At 40.2% G+C, this 19675-nt stretch overlaps 1 protein-coding gene across 1 annotated transcript in view; it reads left to right on the top strand.

Moving 5' to 3' along the window:
* gna12a (guanine nucleotide binding protein (G protein) alpha 12a) overlaps positions 1-19675 on the top strand; it is a 46449-nt gene that overhangs the window by 3268 nt on the left and 23506 nt on the right. The window contains exon 2 of the mRNA XM_007903488.2: positions 13983-14198. Coding sequence (XP_007901679.1) covers positions 13983-14198 — 216 coding nt within the window. The remainder of the gene's footprint in view (positions 1-13982; positions 14199-19675) is intronic.

Here is a 19675-nt window from a genome sequence, read left to right on the forward strand (position 1 = left end):
TTGGTGGGGGAGGGAGTGTTCTTTTCAACTAAAATAAATAATATCCGCTTGGCAGCCTCATCCTCCTGCCTCTTGTCACCCACCACCACACCCTCTCCGTACCACTCATCCTCCCCATCATCACGACCCGCATCCTACATTCCTTCCTCCCCATCTCTCCTTCCTCCCTCAAACCTTAGCCACTGCCGCCCTATTTCAAACTTGCCCTTCCTTGCCAAAGTCTTAGAACGCATTGCTGCCAATCGTCTCTGCCCTCACCTCTCCTTCCATTTCCTCTTTGAATCCCTCCTGTCCGGTTTCCGCCCTGCCCACAATACAGAGACTGCGCTTGTGAAAGTCTCAAACGACATCCTTTCTATCTGTGACCAGGGTTCCCTCTGCCTCCTTGTCTTCCTGGACCTCTCTGCCACTTTCGACACAGTCAATCATGCCATCCTCCTCCACCACTTTTCCTCCGTCATCCACCTCAGTGGGACTGCACTTGCCTGGTTCGAGTCCTACCTCACAAACCACCAGCAATACATCTCCACAAACAGCTTTTCCTCCCGCTCTCACCCGGTTACCTGCGGGGTACCCCAAGGATCCATCCTTGGCCCCCTCCTCTTCCTAATCTATATGTTCCCTCTACGGGATGTCATCCGCAGACATGGGGTACACTTCCACACGTATGCAGATGACACCCAACTCTATTTTTCCACCTCACTTTGCAAACCCCCAGTCCCCTGATGTTCTGTCAGCCTGCCTGTCTTCAGGAGCTGGATGAGCGCAAATTTCCTTCAGCTAAATGTTGACAAGTCGGAAGCCATACTCTTTGGCTCTCGTCAACGTCTTCAATTGCACAATTCTCACCTCCTCCACCTACCCGATCTGACCCTAAAACTCCGAACCCGTACGCAGCTTAGGCATCAGGTTCGACCACCAATTATCCTTCTTCCCCCACATCCGTTCTCTCACCAGCACCATTTTCTTTCACCTCCGATACATTGCCCGTCTCATCCCAAAAGCCACCAAAATCCTGGTCCATGCCTTTGCCCCTCTCGGCTGACCTATTCAAATGCCCTCCTCGCCAGTCTTCCCTCCACTACCATTCATAAAATCCAGGCCATCCAGAATTCTGCCGCCCGCATTCTTAACCGTACCAAATTCCGCTCCCCGATTACCCCCAGTCCTTGCCAGACTGCACTGGCTGCCTGTCCCAGAGAGGGTTGATTTCAAGATCCTCACTCTTGTTTTCAAATCCCTCCACTCCTCTGCACCACCCTACCTTTCTAACCTCCTCTCTCCTCACAACAGTGCCCGTTGCCTTCGCTCCACTGGGTCTGGTCTCCTCTTTGTCCCTTGAATCCTCCGCTCCACTATCGGCGGCCGTGCCTTCAGCCACTATGCCCCGAGGTTCTGGAACTCCCTTACTCACTTCCTTCGCCTCGCCCCCCTCTCTTCCTACTTTCAGGTCTCGGCTAAAGACCTTTCTTTTCGATCACGCCTTTAGCCACCTTCTACCTCTGGCTCGGCCCCGGGATCCATTATTGTGAAGCGCTCTGAGATGCCATCTGGCTTGGAGGGCAATGTATAAATCCAAGTTGTTGTTGTTATTGGGTTTACATTGGAAGATTAATTTTGGAATGAAATACACAACTGGATCAACTGCACAGCTGGCCTGAGGTGAATCTGTGACATACTTTGGGAGGAGAGAAGAGCACCCTGTTTAAAAACTGGCAGTGAATATTCTCAGACAAGCCACACAAGATTGTATGGAGCAGATTGCTGGGGAGCAAAAATATCATGAAATGTTTTCTGAAACCATTTTTTTAAAAAAGTCTCAAGGAAGTTGTAAGAGTAACATTTATTTTTCAAGGTAGCCTTTCTCTCGACACATTTTAGAGAAAGTGGTGGAGAAAATACAGTTTTGTGAACGTAGAAGGAAACAACCTGTCAATATTCTATACTGACGAGTTGAGTTTTTGTTTGCGCAGCAGCTATTTGAGCACAATAAGAGACAACAAACAGCTCAGAAGTGAATGAAGTTTTATCTGTAGGATTATGACAGACAAGAGAATTTTCTTCTCTTCAAATATTATCATGGGATCTACCTGAATGACAAGCAAGTAGGATCTCGGTTAATGCGTCACTGAATGGTGCTACTTCCAACAATTTTCTCCAGTATTGGAGTGTCATGATTGACTCCCAAAATGGGGTTTGACCCAACAACCTTCAGTCCCAAAGGCAAAGTGCTACCAATGGAACCAAGATGACACCAACTCCTTTCTCTTTTACTCCCAAGTTCACTTCATTCCACAGTACACGTGGTTAGTTAAAATGATCTACATCTTCTGAAATGTAGTTTTTTACATAGTCATTTGTGTAATTTGCGTAAGTTTTATTTGAACCATTGGACAGTGCTTTGAAAGAAAATCATGAGGTTTAATGGCAGTCTACCGAACGCTTGCTGATTTTGTGACCTTTGTTGTAATATTTTTTCACACTGTGGCCTGCAGTGCTGGAACGTACCTCCACTTCAGGGGCAAAAAAAAGTCTCTGTTTGATACTTTACATATAAGCCAAATTTGTGTTTTACATTTCTTTTCATTGGGTCCCTTGATCTAAACTGGGTAATCAAAACCCTTTCAGCCAAGATGTTTTTCAAAAAACATTTCAGGCAAGAATGGTAATGTTTTCTGCTGTAAAATGTGGTTGACTGAAATGAACATTCCTCTACTTTCCGTTTCTACCCTTGACTTTGACCATTGAAACTAGAAACTCCTGTCCTCGCCTGCCACAGTTTTTTTTGAAAAAAGATATAATGGTGCACGTCTGTTTTACAGTAAATACTGAAATGCCTCAGGGCTTGTACACATAAGCTGAGTCAACTAAAGGTGTCTCCATCTTTTAAGAAAAAGGCTGTAATTATGCAGAGAGCTGTCCATGTTAAGTGGTGAAGTCACTGAAATAGCAGTCACTCCTGCTCTTTGAAGTAAATTGCAGCAGACCTCTAGAACATATGGTGGTGAGTGGAATCCCTGTTTGACCTAAATGTGTAATTTTGTGTGGCAACAGTATTCTATGCTTCAGGAGAGCATCCTTAATTTCAGCATGTGTTGCCATCGCAACTCTAATTGTAGGTCTGTCTTTAACGATGTTAGTTTTACTTGGCATCAGGGCATTTAAATCTCAGGAAATGTGAGTATTGATTTACATTTTTTAAGGCTATAACTGTAAAATTAAATTTTGAATCAGTAATTGGTGATTCCTGTGAGTTGTGATCGATGGGACTTAACCAGTGTGTCTTGTCGGAGTATAGTGCATTTGGTGGGAGATGCGCTTTGATAATTGTAGTAAGGATTGTGTTTCAAATGCAGAATTTGATATTGCAGAATTGAAATATGAGATTATAGAAGTCTGGGAGTGTTGGCTATGGTGGTATATATGGCCCACAGGTTACAGCGATGACCAGAAGCCTTATTTAATTATAGCTCCAAAACTGTAAGCAGTGCTTTTTGAGCTAAAGTGGTTTGATGTTTCTTTTTTTTACATGTATAATTGTTTAATTCGTTTTCAGTCAGGCTTTTAGCCTGTGCTGGATGACAGCCATGGGCATTGAATTGGGTTTTCAAAGTAACAGTGGGCCAGCCACAGTGGTAATGTGATTGTTGATATACTCGCTTATACTGCAGATATACTCCCTACAATCCGCAAGAAACACTCTACAGTCATTTTTAGAAATCGATTACAACAATTAGCTGTGTGGTGTGTAGCCCGGCCGCAGTCCTGAAGAAAGATTCTAGTGTTGTATGTCGTCTGGAATTTGTTGCTAATCTCAAAACTCTACAGTTTAATCTTGCATTGATCCTTCAGTAGAGCTGTTAAAAAGTGCACATCGACAGGGTAAACCTTTAACATTTTCCTGGATGCAATACTGTACATTGCTTATATGCTCTTGTTACGTCAGGCAAGTTTCACTTGGATTCAGCTGATGTACAGAAGGTCAGGCAGAAGTCTATTGTAGATTATTGTATCCAGATGAATTGCTAAAAGTCCTTTCTGCCAAACTGTTTTTGTTTCTCCCCTCAACTTCTTCCCCCATTGAATGGGGCTGTCAGGGGAAAATTCTTGACAAAAGTACATTGTGTGCCATTGTTAGAACATTTTAGGGAGTGGTAGGTGGTGGAATAACTACTCTGGTAGCATCCTGAAATGGGCTTTTCAAGTTGCAATTTCTCTTGGGATTTGCTTCATTCACTATCTAAATTGTAAACAATGTATGTAGATCTAACCATGGGAGATTTCCAGTCTTGTTGAATCTCATGTGGTTTCCATGCTGCGCTCTTCGGAGTTAGTATTTCAAATTAGTTCTGCCCAATAAGAAGCATTTAGCTGCAATGAGAAGAGTTCACTGATTCCAGTCTTAGAAAAATCAGGACCAGGTTAATGCAGATTTTTAATATTCCCCAACAATCCAGCAATGTTTGCAAATTAGAAGCTTTAGACATCAGATTGGTAATGTGGATCTTATCGTGATCATGTGACCAGTTGGTTTGAGAATTCTCATTGTCACAGGAGATTAATTTTTAGTTTTTAAAAAAAAATGAACTTAAATACCATTCATCAAATCACCTTTGTCTTCTTTCTTCTTGTAACCTGCACTAGAAGAATTTGAGCCAGTATTCATTTGGTCATTAAGTTATATCCTTGGAAAACAGGAGGATAATTGGAGTGGTATTTCTTAAATGAATGGAATTATATTACAGGACATTTTGTGTGCAACCAAAAAAACAGAATTTTTGATAGAGGAACACATTATAAAGTTACCCTATGGATAGTATTGCTAATAACATGAGTTGCCTCTTGGGTACTCTCAATGTGAGAAAGTGTTTGGGTAAATTTTAAAATGTCATAGTCCCAAATGTTGAGTAACTCTCAGTTCCACAGTGATTTCTGCCTCAATTTCCAGCAGCGTTGTGCTAATCTAAGGATCTATGGTCAAATCTTTTTCTCTGCCCTTCCCCACTTAGATGCTTGCTTACTATAGGTTGGAAGGCATTTTGCTCAACTGCAGACATAAGTTCACACAAACTTACATTGAAGTTGTTTGGTTGTTCTGTAATCACAATTTTTGCAGAACTCTTAATTACAGTATTTCCCTAGTTGATCAGCATGGATGCCTGAAGTAAAGTACAATAGTCTAGAACTGAAAGAAATGAACAGTTTTTTAACTGGGATTGGCCAATTATTGCCCTACATACTTAAATGTTCTTAAGAACTTTAATGAACTGTGAACACTGAGGAGCATTGTTTGCACAGCTTGTGAGAGGAACTCTTGTGGTGAATCTGTGAATTCAATGCATAAACAAAGGAAAATAAATCAGTTTTCCAGAAAGAGGAGTCTTAACGTAGTGTTTAGCTTACAGGCAGCATTGTTGTGAAATAAATAAGACGGGCTACCTGTTGGCGACGAGTTTACCACTAAGTCCTGCAGTTTGTTCAGGTTTTGCATTGCATGAGTGACGATTGTTTGCATACATGGATGATGCATGCATACCTTGTGCATATGCACAACAGAATTTCCGCTCTCCATGAGGCTGGAAATTAGAAGTGATACTCTTAATAAGCCAGTACCTCATACTGAGTTAACTACAAACAATTTGGATAAATTCAATTATGATCTAGATTAGGAACCGACTATGCTTAAGTCAGTAAATATAATATTATCCAAGTCTTTCCAGCATTGTTGTGAATGCCTTTCTGCAGGAGTCAGTAATAAAGCCCAAGGTCTATTCTTCAGACCTGCATGGCTAAGGTTTCAGGGGAATCCTCAAAATGAAACCCAAGAGCTGCTTTTTAGGGAAATGTCTATTTGACCAAATGGTGAACACTTTGGAAAGTTTCAAAAGGTCCTGACAAACTGAAAAATTTTCTGGGCATAGATCCAAAGACTGAAACTTGCAGCTCAAAGCATAGGCTGCTTTGCTGTGATTTGAAGCAAGCATCCATTTTTGTTCCATGCCAGAAGACTCTTAATAGCAGTATTTAATAGATTCAGGCAGAGAGAGCAGTGGGAATGCTAATGTTTGACGAAGATAGGATTTCTTTTTTTCTCTCCCTCTACACAGCATATTCAAATCTTGTTGAGACTCACGTATGAATAATGACCACTTGGGCCAAGATAGCAGTTCCCCGCTAGGAGGGGGAAAAAGTAGTCCATTTGTTCGGGGGAGGAGAGGTCAGATCAGTCTGGTTTGGCACTGAGGTAGATGAGTCTAGTTTGGCCCTGAAGTAGGGCAGAGCAATGCAACAATTTGAGTTTGTGTTTTGGAGAATTATGTAGCTGACATTTTATCTGCTGTTGTTTTTTTTCCGATAAAAGTTTGGTTTTCCTAAAGAGAGCCTGTGGCTAGAATTGATTTCTATTGACTTGATGTCAGTTATAATTCTCATTAACAAGTTCTCCCATTGCAGATGACAATTCTAAAAAATCTCAACATATGATAGCATTGCTGTAGCAAAGGGTGTGCTGTCATGTCAGTATCTTTGCCACAAGATTAATTTCACATTATGATTCTATGTCCATACAAAAACTTGCCTTTCTGCAGTATCTTTTCCCAATATTTGTGGTCCAATTTGAGTTCTGTTTAATTGATTTTAAGTCCATTGAATCAATGAACTCTTTGTTATCCAGCTGACTTACAAATGAGTCCTGTACTTCAGTAAGTAGATTACTGCAATTACATTTACTGCAACCACGTACAGAAATTTAGACCAAGACAATGTTCTATTTATTTCATTCAAAATTTTCATGCGTATTTAAAATGTCAATGTGGAAATGGGGAGAGGAGAACAGATTTCAGGTTTCAATTTAATTTGGGAGGTTATATTTTAGGAAATCTAAGAATTATTTGGGACATCTTATCCACTTGGCACTATTTTACTTATTTATACTCAAGGGAATGTCAGTAATGTTAACGATGCTGTAACATTATGAACTTGCTGAGGATAAACTGTCTGAAATAGTTATGAAATAATTCAAATCACGAGGTCATTAAACTTACAAACTTTTGTTTAGATTTTAAAATTGGCCACAATTGTCTCTTTGGACAATGGCACTTTTGATACCACAGATTTAACAATTAAAGTGCTTGACAAATTTAAAGGCTGTGCCCAATTGACAAATTTTAGCTGATGTACATGGAAAGATGGCATGTCTCCTATTGAGATCACAAAGGATGTCTGACAATAATCATTAGTATCAAATCTGGCATCCATGCTTTTTGTTGAAGCAACTGATGTGAAACAAAGATTTAAAAAATTGTGTTTAACGTAGTTCTGTCGATGTTGGCCACTTTTGCCTTTTCGGCAAACCACCATTTTACATTATGTTCCCTACCTTATCTGCCAGACCCTTGGTGACAAGCTTTCAACAATTCTTCCCCAATTCTGGAACTCTATTCTGGAGTCTTTCCGCTATGCCCTCTCTGCCTTCGAAATGCCTATCTTTTTCACCCGTTTTGTGATTTTGGCCACCTTCTGTTCACTCCTTGGATTTCTCCCCACAATTCAGGCACCCATTCAGATTTGAAGCACTTTTGAAATGTCCTTCCAATGTGAAAGGCATTGTATAATTCTTTTTCAACATGGAGTACATGCTGGAAATCTTCTATAAAACACTTGTAAACACCCAACACTGTGATTTAATACACGCAGGAATGATTTGTATGCAGCTTTTTATTTAAAATGACACTGCTCACGCATGTATGTTTGCCAAGCTTTGACTAAATGAGGCATTTCCTCGTCTACTTAGTCATTTTGCGCTAGTGCAGGCTTCATTAAATATCTGATAGAAACACTGTTGTAAGCATGTTGGTGGATGGTGGAATAGTGAGCTTGAAAGCACCTTCTATCAGATCTTAAAATAAGCCAAAACAGCTAATTGCTTCCAGCTTATAAGCAGTGGGTTCCATAATCCTCTTTCCCTTTTAGGAAAGCTTAGATTAGTTCCCAGTAAGGTTGAAAATTAAAAATGCTGCAATGAGTTGCCCTGATTCTGTGGTGGGTTAAAGGAATCACCCAGTTCACATCACCTAAACTGAATCATGCCACCTAAGCATGGAAATTTCACTTGTGTCTGGAATGGAGTGCGTATTCACTTCTAGGATGGATGCACCCTGCTTAGCTACTGCTGCTGACCAAATTTTATATTAGATGTCAGTTGGTACATGCTAAGTTTTAGGGACTGCCAAAGTGTGTGCATGTTTGACTTGACATGTGATTGGTGGAGTCAGGTTTTAGATTTATGACAATAGAATAAAAAAAATCCTGGTACACTGCTGTAGACTTGATTTCTTAAGCAGTTTATGGTACTAATTCTAAGAAGGCAATTGAAAGTTATCTCAAGATAAGGGTGAGACTTCAATTGGGATTGTTTGTGTTTTCATGTCTACAGGACCTAATGCTTTTTACACAGAGCTGTGCAGAACTGCTTTGCATTGTGGCAGATTGCAGCATATCTTGACACTGAGCTTGTGTTGTGTAAGAAGATGCCCAAATTTGCCAAGCTGACAGCAGGATTGAAGTATAGAATGGCTAAGAAGCAGATATTAGAATAGTCAGTTGGTAAGACTCCAGATCTTACCTGTTGTCTTGAGGTTCTAACCTCTGCTTCCATCAAAATTGCCTAAACTTAAGGCTTGTAGTTTCTACGAACTCCTGTCTACTGGAGAATAACTATTACCTTCGCAATAAATAATAATATATATAAAAATAAAACTCGCCTTACCCGTTGCAGCTTTGCTTGCAACCAAAGGATCCAATAGGGAATGTAGATTGACACACAGACAGACACATAGACAAACATTTTGTTTATATCTATACTCAGCTGGGAGGACTCCGTGGGAGGAATCCTTTAATATATTTCCTCTCATAGTCTCTCTCTGTCTCTCTCACTATCTCAGTCTCTCTCTCTGTCTGTCTGTCCCACATGGGAGGACTCTAGCTCCCATGACAACCAGAAAACAGTGCTATACATTGGTTGCAGAATACAGATGCATCTCTCTGAAAGGCGTATGCTCTCCTATGTTGCCTCGTAGTTGCAGATTACGATGCATACCTCATATTTTAGGGATTATTAAAAGCATTTTTTAATAAAGTTCATCAACGATAGGAGATCTCTCCCCCCCCCCCCCCCCCAAAAAAAAATGCCCATGACACTGCCAGATGCAAAATCTTTCCGATGAGGTATAAATCATGTCCCTTCATCAATTGGTTATTGCGTGATTGTCAGATACACTGACACACAGATAGACACTTCATCTTTATTATAGGTATACGTAATCCTTGAATTTGATATAGTGCCTTCTCACGTTTTCGAGGCGTCTCAAAGCGCTCCACAGAATATACTGTAAAATGAATTGACATGTGGTTGAAACGCAGCAGCCAATTGCACACAGCAAAGCATCATACATTTGCAGGAATTAACCTTTGAAGTATGGTGATACTTCAAACCCTCCAAAAAAAACTTTTTCAAGACACACACACACACACACAATACACACTTCATTTTGTTGCAGGGTAGTAACTGCAGCATATTTTGAAATCTATGAAGTTTGAATAAAAGGCTTCTAAAATTTAGTCTGGTACTTTGATATATTGTAAACCACAAAAAAAATGAGAGTGCACGCCCTATTTTGCTGAGTAAACCACAGGCAAGGATTCTGTTAAGGCTGCAAATGTGGCACTTTAAAGGTTAACTGGATCCTGCTGTACAATAAAGCATGATCAGGCGCAGTGCTGGTTACTGTATTTCAAAAATTGCGGTGTGTGGTGCGTCTTATGTGTTCTGAATAGTATGTGTGCTGTGGTTACGTCTTGAAATTGGGTGGGGCACATGGAAAGTTACTCAAAGGACAAGGGCTGGAAGGCAAAATGTCTTACAAGGAGTTAGAGAAAGCGGAGGCCTAATCTTCTTAGTTGGATCGCTAGTATATATTAAAGCCAGAATTTTCCCTTTAGTTGTTTCCAATAGAATTTGGTTGTTGATTTGGTATAGCCTTATTTTGTTTGAATCTTTGTGATCAAATCTTTTCCTTAAAAGTGGAAAAATTTACTGTGAATGCAATACAGTTTGCTGGGAACTTTTACCCACAAACCACTTGGTAGGTTTTCAGATCGACTCTTTGACTGTATAACGAATTAATAATCCTATCGTGTTTTAGCTACTTCGACCCAGGATATTTTGAATATTGGGATTGTGTTTATATGTGTGCAAACATATTGGACAAAGCTGGATCCCTGTTTTTGATGAACATTTTAAACTCAGTGTATAATTGATCAGCTTGGAATTCCTGAATGTCACATTTTAATAATAATCCTTGCATTTGATATAGCGCTTTATCGTGTCTTCGAGATGTCTCAAAGCGCTTCACAGAATATACTGTAAAGTGAATTGACTGTATATTTTGTGGGTGAAACACAGCAGCCAATTGCGCACAGCAGTATCCCACAAACAGTCGTAGATTGAAGTGACCAATTTATTGTTATTTTTTGAAGGAATTATTACCTCCAGAAAAGCAATCCACCAACTATGGAAATATTAGAATTGACATCAATCCAGATAGTCATCACCTTATGAGTGATCCAAGCTCAGCTCTGTATATGCTGCAGCTCTTACACAATTGTGCTCAATCACTTTTGCTTCCAAGCAAGTTCCTTTTTCATCAGCATTCATCACACAATTCAGCAAAGTAAACAAAGTGTTACATTGAGTTGACTTTCCCTCCCCCATTTTGGTTTCCTGCTTCCTTCCCATGAGACTCCAACACAGATTTTTAAAGAGTCTGCTGGCATCCTTTCCCATCCTTGGCACGGTGCCTTGGCATTGGCATTCTGTTCGCTGTGCTGCAGTCTAGCAAATGTACCTAATCTCCTCTCCCTTTATATGAAAGAGGCCCAACTAAAGTTAAATACTGGCTGCTTGAAGATGCGTCTAGTTGTGATCCAGATCTCCTACCTATTTGCAGGAACTTTGTAAAATCGATGAATACCTCTTGTGTACAAAATGGAAGAGGAGAAAGGATGAGTGGAGAAAGGATTGTTGTTGAAAATGATGTAGCAGCTGTCTTGGGTGGCACAAATGCACAGGAATATTAACTTGTGTCAGAACAATGGCATAGGAATAAGTATGATTTTTTTTCCAATATGACCATTGAGCCACTTTGCTCAACAGTGGTGAGTCAAGTATTAAGAAGAATTCACATCAAAACAGGACAGGTGAAGCTTTGGAGTCAGTTAACTATGTCTCTCACAGGTGTTACCTAGCTTAGAGAGAAGTTGAAAAGAGACTTCCTTTTACAAAAAGCCATAATCCGGTTTGAGCTAACTTTTTAAAAAGTTTTTTTTAACTATTTTTTGCTCCATCCTTATGTTTTATTTATTAATCTGTTGACCAATTTGTTCACCCCCTAAGAGTGTTGTGACACAGGAGCATATTGTCTGCATTTGCTTGGAATGGACTAACTACAGTGCTTCTGATCATTAAATGGAATTGAATGCTGCCAACCCGAGAGTTGATATGCGATGGTATGGTCGTGCCAAACAGGAAACTGAACTTCCTTTCAAGTAAAATAAAGCATTTGTGATTTTTTTTAGGAATCTCATTATAGATAAAAACTATGCTGATGATGACTGGACTGGCATCTTTCTTTCCTTTTGTTTTTGCTGCTTTGTCTTTTTTCACCGAGGCTTGAATATATCTCGTGTCTCTTTTTCCAAGATAAATTAATGAAGTGAGCTTAAGTGTTCTAAGGTTATGGGGCAAACCATACATTGTGACTTGAAACTCAAGTCCTGACACAATGCAGTGATGGGGGAATGCTGCATGAATGCTGTTGATAGTGGACAGGAATCTACTGTACAAACTATGATCATAAACTTTGTCAATTGGGACTGCTGATGGTATGAAATGGAAATATCATATTTGCAGTAAAGTTTGAATAGTTTCTGAGGCTGAGGTTAAAGTGCTGGACTAAGTAGAAGCAAATATACAATTGACCAAAAGTACAGTAGTTGGTGCTAAAATTATAATAGAAACATTCAAATTGTACAGTGTCAATTGCTTGTTGGTTTAAAACTTAAGACATTGTGTTTGTAGAGAGAAGCAAGATAAATACAATGCTATTGAGGCATTCTGTAGTTGGTGTGAAACTGTTTTCACATCATTTATCAATTACATGTACTTGATGTTTCAGTGTAGATGTACAGTGCTTCACCACTGCCTTTATGGCAGGTACTGTTTTTTTAAAAAAAATTCTAACTCTTCATCTGTTTCTTTATCAGACATATTCTGCAGTCGTTGTCGCATAAATATAATGCATTAAAACTTGGTGAATAGATATATAAAAATGCCTTTTGTGACTTTGTTCTGTAATATCACCTGATTTTTTTTTTAAATGACCCAAAAACTAACCAGCCTGAACACTTCAGAGACCATTGTGTCATTCTCAGTAAATCTCCCTTAATGCCAACTGAGCTGCTAACCTCGTTTTACAATGTTAAATTACTGCTTTTTCTTGCGTCTGAGTCAGTGCCACGCAGAAAGAATTTCCCATAAACACCTGAGTCTCTGACGGAAAGTAAACTGTCCTGTAGTTCAGGTTCTGGTTTAGTACATGCTTTCATATGACTCACTGTCATTAAATTGCTTGAGCTTTGCTCTTGGAGTTTTAGTTCATTAGTTCATTTAGTTCATGAAATTCTTCAATGTATTACAGTACTACTATGCAACCTACGCTATCCTAAGCATGAAATAGTCAGCCAGTCGGTACATAATGAAGTAAGGTTCTGTTATAGGAATTGAATTGACTCATTCATTTTCAGTTGTGTGTTCATCTGTTGGTGGCAATGCATGTAAGAAGTAACCGAACCTGGAACAGTGTACCCTTCACTGTTTCACAAGGGAGAAAGAAGGGAGGGTCACTACTGCATTCAGCCACTGTGGTAGTAACCATTGACCTCCTACTATTGTCATTTTGTACATTTGGAATCTGTGTTCCTTACCCAGTTAGTTGTGGAACTTAGTACTGGGGTGAAAATTCCTGGGCAAGAAGTGCTAGTTTTTTGCGTTCCAAGTTCTGCATCATTCTAATTTCTTATTTATTGCTCTTTTCTACTGACAACTATCCTCCTGGGAAGGGGCGGATACACAATAGAAATCATCTGCACGTAGTAAACTAAATATTACATAAGGGGAACTCTTTTATACTATACCTTTGCTTGATATAGCTCTGCCTGTCTTATAGTACAAGTCTCCCTTTGAACCCGCACTAAGTAGGAGCGCAGTGTACCTGGCTTGTAGCGTTGACTAGTCGGTTTCCCGTGCTTACAGATTAGTCAACTTTCACACCATCAGGTTGTCATTGATGTCATTTACTGCATTCTATGCTCAGGAGATGCCACTGATGTCACTTTTTGCGCATGAACCCTATGCCCAGGAAATGCACCTGACATCACTTTTGTCAGCAGAAGTTCTTGCTCGTTGCGTGCAGGCAAAGCGTGCGTTCAGCAGTGACCTGGAAGTCTGCCATTTTTTGTGCCTCACTTGTTCAATCCAGAGACATTGGACTGAGGTGACCCCTTTATGAAAGAAAAAAAATTAAACCGAGCTGGAATGTCTTAGTTGCTGATTTGTTAAAAAAAAGTCTAATTCTGCTGGCAGTTCTGTATTAATTAGTGGAACAAAGTACATATAGTTGGGATGTTAGCTTGTTTACTAAATATTGAAATGCTATTTTAATGGATCAGAGGTTACATTGACTTTGATGTTTATTTTGTGATTTCTGTTAGAGGAGGAAACTTGACTGATTCCAGTTTTGTAAGGTGACCAGGTGGGGGTGGCTACAGATGTCTCCATCCCACCTCAATAGTGAAGGATTGTGTGCATGTGGGGAATAATTCAGTCAATAACATTACAGGAATGTTTTCCCTTTCTTCCCCTTCAGGGTATGAAGGTTCTGGTGGACGCTCGGAACAAACTGGGCATTCCCTGGGAAAATACAGAAAATGAGAAGCATGGCATGTTTGTAATGGCATTTGAAAACAAGTGTGGAATGCCCGTTGAGCCTGCAACCTTTCAGTTGTACGTGCCAGCGCTGAGAACCCTGTGGCAAGATTCGGGAATCAAGGAAGCGTACAAAAGAAGAAGAGAATTTCAGCTGGTAAGTGAAAAAAGAACGAATATGATACATACGTTGTGGTCTCGGGGACTGAGAAAGAGTGTATCCAGAAAATAAAGCTTTGAGATGTTTCAACATTATAGGTGCAATATCAAATCCAAGGTTTTATGAAGGTTATTTTTATTAAATAGTCAATCCATTTATATATAATGTGACCCCTAATGCTATCCTTGGCCTTTGGGTACTTCTTAAATTTTGTTAGCTCAGCTGAATTTGTTTTGGATCTTTCAATTATTTTCAATCAGACTGTACTTTGAATTAAAATCAGTTCCTAGACTATTCCATGTGTTATCTGTAAAGGAACAAGCTTTTTGATATGCTTAATTATCATCCTTAGTCCTAGACTTGGTGTCAAAATTATATGTACAAATATTAGTGTAATACTTTGGCATCTTGAAAAACATTAATACAGCCAGTTGCAGAAACTGTAACCACTAGTGGGTCTGGATCAGCAATGGTTTGTTTGTGTATATCAGGAGCAGTCAGCAGACTTGAGTTTGTAGGTAACTGTGAGCAGAAAGCAGCCCCAGTGCTTTTTTTCAAAATGTGTTCTGGAAATTTCACTGTATCCTGTCTTTTTTTCACATCTACGGTGATTGATAATAATAATAATAATCCTTGCATTTGATATAGCGCTTTTCACGTCGGGAGGACGTCCCAAAGCGCTTCACAGAACACACTGTAAAGTGAATTGACTGTATATTTGTGGGCAAACGCGGCAGCCAATTGCGCACAGCAATGTCCCACAAACAGTCGTAGATTGAAAATGACCAATTTATTATTGTTTTGTTTTGGAGGGATTATTATTAGGCTCTGTGTGGAGTAAGGAAACTTGCCCAAGGTTTCGCCCTGCCTGGAATTGAACTCAGTTCTCTCGCTTGCAAAGCGAGTGCTCTAACCACTGAGCTACAAGAAAGGGAAAACATTCCTGTAATGTTATTGACTGAATTATTCCCCACATGCACACAATCCTTCACTATTGATATGGAGACATCTGTAGCCACCCCCACTGAACACCCGGTCACCTTACAAAACTGGAATCAGTCAAGTTTCCTCCTCTAACAGAAATCACAAAATAAATATCAAAGTCAATGTAACCTCTGATCCATTCAAATAGCATTTCAAAACTTGCTGCATTATTTATTCTGGGTTATAGATAATTTATTGTATCATCTATTTGCATTCCTTGCAGGACACTGGAAGTAGGGATCCGTTACTGTAAAGCGCTCTGGGACGCCATCCAGCGTGGAGGGCGCTATATAAATCCAAGTTGTTGTTATTGTAGTCCTATAGAATTTTACCTAAAGACTTCTTGTCAGAAAAGAGGATTTGAAGCCAATGTATTATTTTCTCTCTGAGCCCCACTCAAAACTTTGCTTTTGATAAAACTTGTGAATAGCAAACAATGGTAGTTGGCTTACCACAAGTTATTTGGTTTCCCAACGTAGCATTGTTGAAGTAATTTTGCCTCTTCGTATTAGTCAAGAAGTCATTGTTCTTTCTATTTGTCTATGTAGTTCACTTTGGCATGGCCATTTCACAATGTTAGTGCGTTAGTTTATTATGTTGACAGAACAAAATCGTCACTGAAGTCCAGACATTATTTGTTAGATATGAGTGCAGGGACTTGCGTAATGTGTAGAAGATTCCGTAAATTCTGTTTCCAAATAGAAACTAGCCAGATGGTTAGTTGAAAGTATACTTTATTACAACGCGCTTTCAGCCAAATCCCTTCTTGGATTAGTTTGGACCTTCCACACATGTAATGTAATGTAACTGCTGACTACTGGGCAGTTCTTAAAAAGATTTGTATAGGCGAGGTTTAGCAAGTTGCAATCTGGAGTACTCATCACACATTTGAGGAACATTATAGTCTGGGTCTCTTAGCAACAAGTGCTGGCGAGTTCAGTAGGTGTCTTACCTAACTGTAGGACTTACTCATTGAAAATATCACACACCAGGCTCCTTCTTTTTCTCTCTATCTTATCCCGAGACCATGTAGGCAATGCACAGAATTTACCTATTATTTGTGTCCAAATTAACTAGGGAGAGCTAGGAAGTTGTATCTTGTGTACACAGCATGGGTGGGTCGTCACATGAGTCATCTTATTGTGGTGAAGTAATTTTTTAAGGATATTGTACCTTTACAAATTCCCAATAATAATAATGATAATCCTTGCACTTGATATAGCACTTTCATGTCTTCTAGACGTCTCAAAGCACTTAATGGGCCTCATACTATTTGTAATGTCCCCATGTGTTAATGAAGATTTGTGCTCAGTAACTCTCAGACGAATATAAGAAGCTTGTGCTTTTTACTTTTTAAATAGTTTACAAGAACAACTTGCACTTGTATAGCCCCCTCCACGCAGGGGAGCATCTCAGAGCACTTAACAGTGGCAGAGCCTGACTCCGAGGAGGTGGGAGGTGGCCGTTAGCACGGTCGAAGAGGAACGTCCTTAGGTGGGACTTGAAAGAGGGGGCAAGATGGAGGGATCAAGAGTTCCAGAGTTTTGGGGCTTAGTGGCTGAAAGCACGACCTCCGATGGTGGTGTGGAGAGTGCAAGGGACGAGCAAGAGGCTGGTGCCAGTCGAGCGGAGGTGCCGGGAGGTGGATTGGGTAGTGAGGAGGTCGGAGAGTTAGGGAGGTGTCAGGAAGTGAATCGATTTGAACACGAGTGTGAGGATCCTGAAGTCAATCCATTCAGTGATGGGGAGCCTGGCCAGAACCGATGAGATGTGGGATCATCTCAAACGGAGTTTGGTCCGGGTCAGTATGAGGGCGGCTGAGTTTTGAATGAGCTGAATCTTGTGAATCGTGGAGCTCGGGAGACCGGTGAGGAGTGCGTTGGAGATATCCAAGCGTGAGATGACAAACGTACACACAAGGGTTTCGGTTGCATTTGGAGTAAGGTACGGATGGAGGCGGGCTATGTGGCGTATGTGGAAGAAGGCGGTCCTGGTCAGGGACTGGATGTGGGGGAGGAAGGACAGCAGGGGGCCGAACTGGATGCCTAGGATCCGTACTGGTTCGGTGAGTCTGAGGGGGAGCCCAGGGAGGTTGAGGAGTTTAGATATGCAGGGGTGAAGACGTTGACGGGAGCCAAGGAGTATGGCTTCCATCTTGTTCATATTCAGCTCCAGGAAGTTTACACTCATTCAGGCCTTGATGTTTGCCAGACCAACTGAAAGAACATTGGCGGACCTGGAGTTGGCAGTAGAGGAGGCAAAGTAGATTTGTGTGTCATCCGCAAACGTGGAAGTTTACCCCGTGTCTGCAGTCTAAACATATAACATATTATAAAAATCTAAATATTATTTCTACCATTGTCTCAGCGAAACTTTTCTCTGTTTCATGAAAAACACTACCAATGTCTTCAGCAGTGGAAAAAGAAACTATGTGCTTGAATAGAATGGGTTAATTAATTTTTAAACTGAGTGAAAGCTAGTGCAGAATTCTGAAGATCTTTTTTTCTCTCGTAACCAGCTTATTAATACTGTGATTAAAAACAATGCGCTGTTTAGTTTTCAAATGCTATTGCTTTTAGTTTTGATTTATATTTAAGTACTTTGTTGAAAAACTATTGTTTGTTTATAGTTTTGTGCATTGTGCCCCTTGTCAAGAATGAACAAACTACCATTTGAATAATTCCAAAATATGAACTGGGTCTCGGTCTTACAGCATGCTGGAATCCTAGATTTTACTGCTTTTTTTTGCACTCCACATTCACAATCAGTACATGCAGAGAGAGGAAAGGCAACTGTCTAAACTGAGTCTGCCCACAAAGAATGGAGGTTTGTGTCTTGTTCCCAGTTGAGATGGCGATAGCGTTTGGATATTTCTACCAAATGCAATATTGTAAGCTTTGCATTGGAAGAAAAACTCAAAAGAAAATCCTAAATCTTGCTCATGCCAAAACCCCTTTCTTCATGTACAAGATCAATAGAAAATACTGTGAGTGCTGGGCATCGCATTCAGTGTCAATTCTCCTGTTCAAGAACATGTCTGTAGTTAAGTCACGTAACACTCAAAGTCTGAGATTAATGCATTTCTTGACTCATCACAGTGACGCCATGTGACTTGTTGCATCCACTCAGATTAAAGATCATATCAGACGAGCAAGAGTATGATGCGCTATTTATAAGAGCGGGTCATTCTTAATTGACGTTTTTAAAGTTCAGATGTGGGGGGGGAGGGGCTCCTGGCACCATAATAAGGCAGCTGTGTACTGTGATTGGGGCCTCCAATCTGGCAGCAAATGAAAGAACCGTGGGCAGCATAAGAAGGCCAAGCAACCCAGGGGAAAGTGAAAGAGGGCAAAGAGGAGAAATGTGAACCAGGAGCAGGCAAGGAGAACGGTGAATCCAAGCAAGGGCATTGGGAGACCAAAAACATCAGAATAATCCGTGTTTGTTTTAGTGTTTGATTTAATTTTTATCGAGAATTTAATGTAATGGTAGGAGTGACTCTTGGTCATGTGACAATCCTTGTGACTGTTGGAAATGGCCTTATCAAAAAATGGTGTTACACTGGCCACATGTATTGCATCCAAAAGACGTTCTTGGATGCAGTTCAGTTGCTTATGCAGTTTTATGAACTAATTGAAAAAAAGAAACCTTAAAGGAAATGCCCACTGCATAATTGATCCACGAGGAGTCCTGTAGCTCAGTGGTTAGAGCACTCGCTTTGCAAGTGAGAGACCTGAGTTCAATTCCAGGCAGAGGGCGAAACCTTGGGCAAGTTTCCTTACTCCACACAGAGCCTAATAATAATCCCTCCAAAACCAAAAACAATAATAAATTGGTCATTTTCAATCTACGACTGTTTGTGGGACATTGCTGTGCGCAATTGGCTGCCGCGTTCGCCCACAAATATACAGTCAATTCACTTTACAGTGTGTTCTGTGAAGCGCTTTGGGACGTCCTCCCGACGTGAAAAGCGCTATATCAAATGCAAGTAGCTGTTTTGCCCATTATTATTATTAGTATAGTAATTTTAAGAGCTTGTCATTTGTCAAACTCTCATTGCAGGTAACTGAACAACTGTAGTTTTCAATCTTGTCAGCTGTTTGGTTGTTCTTGTGACTGGGGCATGGTTATGTGCCAGTTTACAATTATTTTATTGGTGAACAGGATTTTCTTTTGGAGCAGATGCTGTAAAATACCATTCTGCATTGCATGTAAATGTGTCCAGTGTGATCAATCTGGAAGATTTTTTGAGAACAGCCAACATTTTTTAATGAATATATCCTATTCTGTAGTGCATTAAATGAGGGAAGATGATCTTTCTAAGGATAGAATAAATAAAATTTGTGCATGAAGTAATGTTCCTTTTAAAATCACAGTACTGTGCTCTTTAATATTTTTCCAATTTGTACAGTTGAAAATTTTATTTAATGCTTCTCCGCACATGTTAGTAGTGGGCAAAACAGCTACTTTCAGACCTCCTAATGCTGCTG

The sequence above is a fragment of the Callorhinchus milii genome, unplaced genomic scaffold (assembly GCF_018977255.1).
Source record: "Callorhinchus milii isolate IMCB2004 unplaced genomic scaffold, IMCB_Cmil_1.0 Scaffold16, whole genome shotgun sequence".
NCBI lineage: Eukaryota > Metazoa > Chordata > Chondrichthyes > Chimaeriformes > Callorhinchidae > Callorhinchus > Callorhinchus milii.